General features: G+C 37.4%; 1 protein-coding gene across 1 annotated transcript; it reads left to right on the top strand.

The window, feature by feature from the left end:
• The first annotated feature begins 1466 nt into the window (after positions 1 to 1466).
• On the top strand, positions 1467 to 3567 carry LOC144553786 (glutathione S-transferase 3-like). Its single transcript, XM_078301982.1, has 3 exons — positions 1467 to 1649; positions 2602 to 2650; positions 3146 to 3567. Exons 1-3 carry the CDS (start codon positions 1467 to 1469, stop codon positions 3565 to 3567), a joined length of 654 nt encoding a protein of 217 aa, XP_078158108.1.
• The last annotated feature ends 4103 nt before the right edge of the window (positions 3568 to 7670 follow it).

Genomic DNA, 7670 nt, shown 5'->3' with positions numbered 1-7670 from the left:
AAAGATCAATTAGTGGATGTTTTTAACGAAGGTTTGGATCTGACACATTTTGAGGTTATCACTAGCAAGCTCGGATTGTATGGGATGTACATTCCTACCTTGAGAGGGAGTGTTGAAAATAAAAAAAGAAATATAGAAGAGTTGATCTCATACACTCATCATAGATCAAGAGGTCAAGGATAAAGAAAATAGGAAATAGACTTTTATAGTAATAAAATAAACGGTAATGCGTACCGTATTGACATAAATAGCAAAATAGTACAAACAGTAACTTAAGATAGAATTTTAGTATAAATAGATATAGGAACTCTTGTAAAAAACATAACAAATATATTCAAGAAATAGTATCTCCTCATAATTCATAAATTCAACAAGAAATCACCATATTCAACACTTTTTTTTAAGATTAGGCATGGTTCAAGTCTATTAATGGTGTACTTTAATACTATATAGACATGGTGGATTAACCGTGTACAATGTACCTTCCTATTCATACACGACGCTCGATGAGACGGTCGTGGAACCATGTGTCATTAGGTTTCCGGACCGTGTATAGTCGCGTTTTCTGCACTAGTGAATTGAGCTCAAATTTGAAAATTTTATTGAAGATGAGAGTGAATTGATGTGATTAATTTGAATCAAACAGTTAAATTTATATATTAAAATTTACTATATTATTTTGTAACAATGACAGCAAAGTTGGACTTGTCTCCTAATTATTTAATAAAATAAGTTATATTAAGTTCTTCAAGTTGGCCTTTCTAGAGAACTTATTATAAAAAGATAATGTGAAGGAAAATTGAGATGTTGGCTTTTAGAGAATTCATGAGACATATATACTCAAGTCTGCAAGCTGTACCAATTAAGAAAATAAAGTATTCAAATCAAATCATGCTTGCCCTCTAGTTCTATACCAAACATATTTAAAAAGTTGAAAGATAAAGAAGGATCTGCCTTATATTTTCTTATCGTACAAAATATAATGGAGAATTTGCATAAATTTTTTGTCTTTCCTCATACCTCCAAATTTCAACGTGAATCATGCTCCGCCATTTCCACAAAGGCCATGCACCGTTTTAAAATGAGTCATTTTGCTCTATAACATTTTATGCGTCAATTACGGGACATGTGGGTCCCACCTGAGCTTTTATGCGAATATAGTACATGCCTCCATGTTTCAGTAAAATGTAGATCATATAGGATAAACCACAGAGGAACAAAAGACTCGGATTAAAGATACAATTTACTCTACTCTACAGGCCCTCTTGAAGGCTGAAATCTAGGAAGCTTCATTTGATGCCACAGAAGATCTCAATCTACCAACCAAGTCCTCTAGAGTCAACGGATTAGCTGCGTCGCTGGATGAAAATAAATACAGATATATATTTATTGGTCAACGGATACGAGAGCATAGAGCCAGAAACTAAACAGAGAAAATAGAAAGAGAATGGAGATTACACTGAAAGATGGAGAGAGAGAGAGCAAAGTGTGAAGAAAGAAACACGGTGATTAAAGTGTATGGAATGAAGCTTTTGAACAACGCGGTGGGTGTGATTGTGGCGCTGAACGAGAAGGGATTGGAGTATGAGTATGTACCGGTCGATCTCTACACCGGTGCTCACAAAAACCCTGAATTCCACGCTCTCATTGTATCTATTTTAATCTCTCTCTTTTGGTTGTATTTCTCGTTTGCTCGGATCAATTAATTGACTAGGCGCGTTTGATCTATTGCTGAGCAAAATTGTTGTCAAAACCTCCAGCATATGAATTTAGAAGTTACTAGAATAATAATTTGGTAGTAACGTACAAGCATTTTTACTGTCCAAGACATTTGATATCTGATGTGGGCGATTATGGGTTCAAAATTCGGATGAGGGAAATTATTTTGTTGTAATACCACGGATATTAAATATTTGAGTGGCTTGACGTGCAACTTTTACTAAAACTAATAAAAATTTGGTGGTAACTTCAATTAAATATGGTCCTTGTGCTTAGTTTTCTTTTAGGAAAAAATGTTTTTAGTCTGGAAAAAGAGGATGGTTTTCATGTCTTCATTTTTTGTATCTCCATTTTTTTAAAATGATCATAATTTAAAATTTAAAACTCATATTTAAAAATAATATCATTAGATTTGATCTCTATCATTTTCTCTATGCACATATAAAAGACCAAGATATTTCGACTTTGTTTTGAGTCGGTATCAGGAAAAAATACATTAAAATGGATAAATCCTGTACATTGATTTTTCAACTTATCAATACACACAAACAAAATCCAAAACTGGTAAAAAAAAATTTTATGTAGAGAAAATAATATGGATCACAGCAAATGATTTTATTTTAACATATAAATTTTAATAAATTTGTTATTAGAAACTTAAAAAATAACAAAAAAATTATGTTCATGTAGAGGCACAATAAATTGAATCATTTGAACTCTCCTAAAAAAACAACTCCAAAATATAATTTTATTCTCATAAATATGGATTTTGTTCCTAATTAAACTATTGCAGTTGGTCGCCATCATGTTGTCAAGGTCATCTCCATTAATTTGATATAATTTTTTTGTTGTTCTAATATATTGTTTTTGAATCTTCTTCAGCCATTCGGTCGTATCCCACTATTTCAAGATGACCATAAGACCCTGTTCGGTAAGTTATGATCAAAGTTTTAATTTTGTAATCATTCTTTTGCATCTTTAAGTCCTTGAAATGGATGAAATACATTTAGATTTTTTCACTGCAAGCACTAGCATGTGGAATTAGTTTTTCGAAAAACTGTCGAGTGGCAATTATTTCGAAGTTTCTTTCACTGTTTCTGCCTAATTAGTTAATTTACGCCAATAGAAAAGTTTATTTCAAAGTTTCATATATAATGGAGAAAGGTTTCAATCTTTTAATGGCACAAGTTCCTGAAAAGTTGGTCAATTTTTTATTTTTCCCTACAAAATGTGACATCATGCATATCTCTTCAATAGTAAAAAATCTCATATATTAACCATATGAAGACAGATATTTTTAGTACATTGGCTATATTTCCAAAACACTAGGATGAGCTTAACTTATGTTTTTAAGTTTTGAATGTGAAGCTTTAATACATTTTGTTTCAACCTATGTAAAACATATATATGTAATTCATTTTCACAGATGCTTGTGCAACCATCCGCTACATTGCACAGCGCTACATTTACACTGGCAACAACATCGTCCCTGACGAGAACTCAGATATGTATGAGTTGTTGGTTGCTTATTTCAAAGAATTCAACTCCAACATCTTCGAAATAAACTTCGAGATCATTGGCATGACGACCAACATGGTAACTGTCGAGAAAAAGGTCAAATATTTAAGTCATCTAATTGCGGATGTGTATGAGCCGCACCTGGCCAAGAACAAATACATGGCGTGGGACAATTTTTCTTTTTTGGATTTGTATCACATGCCCGACGTATACCTAATTCTCAAGACACCTAAGGCCGATGTGATCAATTCAAGGCTGCATGTCAAGGCATGGTGGGATGACATCTCTGCTCGTCCCGCTTGGAAGAAGACCATTGCTTCTTTTGAGTGATGAGTCATTTGTAAATTGTTCTTAGTTTGAGTTGGTTTGGCTAATGTCAATTGTGGTTCTGTAAACATTATTTTTTTCAGTAAATTTCTATTTTGGGATGAGGATACATCACAGCATTGTGTTGTGAAGTGTTTCTGCATCTAGACTTCACTAATTAATCATTAATAAATGGTCAATTTTGTGTCCGGGTTTTTTTTTAAAAAAAAAAAAAAATAGTCTGATAGGCATGAGGATAAATAAGCATTCTAATGTGCTTGGCACTGATTAGGATGACAAATTAAAGTTCGTATATTGTTATTTGTTTTCATGAATTGTTAATTTGGAGTTGGAAGACCAATTTACATTAGTACAGAAAATACCTCAAGGTGTACCTATAGTTCTTCCAAAGCAGGCTACTCCTACAAGGGATTGGTCTTTCTCGGTTATGTTTAGAGTCATTATCAATAGGTGGCCGGGTAATAGATAATGGCTTCACTGTTACAATGCTAAAAGCCTGGGGAGTTAACCCAGCAACCTGAGTGGTGCCGGTGTCACTAAGAAATGTTTGATGTACTTTACAGAGAGCCCTGGCTTTATCGCCAGAACATTATTGCACTGAAAAGAATCTGAAATAATCGGACTCAGCTTCATAATTTTCCTCTGGAGTCAATTGCAGAATAAGGTATCAAGTACTGCAACAATTGGACCTCAAGTGTCTGAAGTTACTAACGGCTTCATAAATGGTAATAAATGTTTTTTCGGGTTAAAATTTTTGAAAGAGGCGACTTAATTTACTGGATTTCAATGCCCAAGTTAAACTCTACAGCTGGCCCAATTTCTTCTTTGTGTTCTCAGCAATAAAATCTTTGGCATGATCTTTATTATTATTATTTACTTCCTTTCTTTGTTGGTGCCTAAATTAAGAGGGGAATTAATATATATATTAGAGTTGGAATATGTTGCTGTAATTGTACAATCTACCAAAATTAGTGAATTCTTCTGGCTGCTGCCGCCCGTGGTTTTTTACCCTAACTTTAGGGTTTTCCACGTAAAAATTCTTGTGTTCAATATTTTTTCTTGCAATTTTATAGTTTTGTGTGCTACTGTATTCGCTACAGTATCTTCCGTGCTACAGTACGCTACAGTACTGTTCATCGCTACTGTATTGGTATTTACCAGATCACTGGTTCTTTTGATGACTCTGTTCCTGCTGTTACAAGATCAATCTGCTTTTTAGTTTCTAACAATTGGTATCAGAGCCAAGTTAGGTCATGGCATCGTCATCAAGAATTGATCTAGCACCGCTCACTTCAACAACCAAGTTCAATCTGTGGCAGGTAAAGATGGAGTCAATCTTGACTTCCCTAGATCTTGAGGAAGCCATCCTCGGGGTGAACAATATAACAGGCAATGATGATGCTGAGAAGAAGAAAAAGGATGCAAAAGCCCTTGCTCAAGTTCGGTTGCACCTCTCGAACGAGATCCTACAGCAAGTTATCAAGGAGAAAACCACAAAGAACCTATGGGAAAGACTCGAGTCCCTGCTCATGACAAAGACACCCGCTACGCGGCTGTATGCAAAGGCTCGACTTTACTCTCACAGGATGGAAGGTAAATCCTTAAAAACCTATTTAGAGGAATTTCGTGAGATTATTAATGATCTTGAAAATCTTGGTGTTAAAACCGATGATGAGGATTTAGCAATGTTGCTTTTGTACCATTTACCTTCTACATACACCCATTTTCGTGACACCCTGCTATATGGAAAACAAACAATTACCTTAGATGAGGTTATGACTAGCCTTCTATCGAAAGATAGGATGGACTCATCTCAAAAGGAAAATAGTGGGGAAGGATTGTATACACGAGGAAGGTCAATTGAAAGGGGCAAAATTGACAATTCAAGGCCTAGATCTAAATCCCAACACAAAAATTTGGTTTGCAACTATTGTAAGAAAAAGGGGCATATTAAGAAAAATTGCTTTAAGTTGCAAAACAAATTGAAATCTGGTGGTGTAAACCAAAAAGAAGATGATTCAGGAAATGCCAATATAGCTACTGACCAAAGTGATTTTGCTTTGTTTGCTGAGGAAAACTCTGAAATTGAGAACTCTACGGCCCTTCTGGTTGCCAAAGGCATAGAGAATAGAAGGGAAGAATGGACCATAGACTCAGCCTGTTCCTTTCACATTACACCGCACAAACACTGGTTCAACTTCTACAACCCTGTGTCTGAAGGGGTAGTGTTTATGGGAAATGAGAACTCTTGCAAGATAGAAGGCATTGGTACAGTTCAGATTCGGACTAGAGATGGCTTGGTCCGGACTCTTTCTGACATGAAGAGAAACCTGATTTCTTTGAGCGCCCTAGAAGACAAGGGCTGTTCTTTCTCGGGCAAAGGTGGTGTCTTGAAGATCTCTCACGGGCAGCTAGTCGTGTTGAAAGGGATAAGAAAAGGTAATCTTTACATACTTGAGGGTGACACGGTAGTTGGACACGCAGCGGTTGCAGAGACAACCGATGATACGAAATTGTGGCACACGCGTCTCGGTGACATGAGTGATCGGGGTCTAATCGAGTTGAGCAACCGAGGTTTCTTTGGAAAGTGCAACATATCCAAGGTGGGCTTTTGTGATCACTGCTTATTCGGCAAGCAGAAGCGTGTCACTTTCAACACTCCAGCCATGCATGTCACCAAAGGTATTCTCGACTACATCCATGCCGATGTTTGGGGCCCGTCTCGTGAAGCATCTCTTAGTGGAGCCCGATACATGGTCACTTTCATCGATGACTACTCTAGAAAGGTATGGGTTTATTTTCTAAAACATAAATCTGAGGCTTTTGATGCTTTTAAATCTTGGAAGGTTATGATAGAAAAGCAAACAGAAAGGGAGATAAAGAAATTGAGAACCGACAACGGTTTAGAGTTTTGCTCTGGTGCATTTAACCGATTCTGCAAAGAAGAGGGTATTGTGAGGCACCTGACGGTCCCTGGAACTCCACAACAAAACGGCGTGGCAGAACGGATGAATCGTACCATTTTGGAAAAGGCAAGATGTATGCTCTCAAATTCAGGCCTGGGGAAGCAATTTTGGGCTGAAGCCATTAATACGGCTTGCTTCATTACAAACCGATCACCTCACTCGTCTTTGAATATGAAAACACCTGAGGAGAGGTGGTCGGGTAAGGCTGCTGATTACAACAGTTTGAAGATTTTTGGTTGCCCAGCATATGCACACGTAAGTAATGGGAAACTCGATCCTAGGTCAGTGAAATGTATTTTCCTTGGTTATTCTCCCAGTGTCAAAGGTTATAGATTGTGGAACCCACATACTTCTAAGATAATTGTCTCTAGAAATGTGATATTTGATGAAAGTTCTCTTATTAATAGAGGGCAAGATATTGCAGCAAATGCAGGTCCAAATGATGCGTTTACTGCGCCAGAAGATAATCAGCTTGCTGCCTCAGAACATTCTCAGGTGGAGCTTCAATTAGTGTCGTATTCTGCACAATCCCAGTCGACTGCAGCTGCTGCCCCAAATGCAGAACTGTTTTCAGCTGGAACTGAATTATACCAGCAGCAGCAGCAGCCCCGTAACAATTCTGATGAAATTCAGCAGAACCAGCAACCGAACCAGCTACTGTCTGGTTCTGATATGCGACAGCATCTGCTGTCCAGTTCTGGAGCAGCAGCAGGTGTGTCTGACACGGCAGCAACACGGGTCAGTTCAGCTCAAGTTCAAGTTCCATCCACTACCGGTGCACCAGTCCAAACAATTGTTGCTACACGCCCTAGAAGGAACATACATGCACCCAAGAGGCTGATAGAGGAATCAATTTTGTCGGTTTCGCCTTAGCTGCAGCGTCTGAAATGGACAATGGAACTGATCCGCAAAGTTACCATCAAGCTGTAAGTTGTTTTGATTCAGAAAAATGGTTAGTTGCTATGCAAGAAGAAATGCAAGCCTTACAGGAGAATAACACATGGAAACTGACAAAGCTTCCTCCCAGTAAGCGGGCCATCAAGTGCAAGTGGGTGTATAAGAAGAAGGAGGGCATTCCTGCAATTGAAGATCCTCGCTACAAGGCCCGTTTGGTAGCAAAGGGGTTCAGTCAAATTCCAG

The sequence above is a fragment of the Carex rostrata genome, chromosome 5 (assembly GCF_964058835.1).
Source record: "Carex rostrata chromosome 5, lpCarRost1.2, whole genome shotgun sequence".
Lineage (NCBI taxonomy): Eukaryota > Viridiplantae > Streptophyta > Magnoliopsida > Poales > Cyperaceae > Carex > Carex rostrata.
This window is presented reverse-complemented; position numbering and strand designations above follow the sequence as displayed.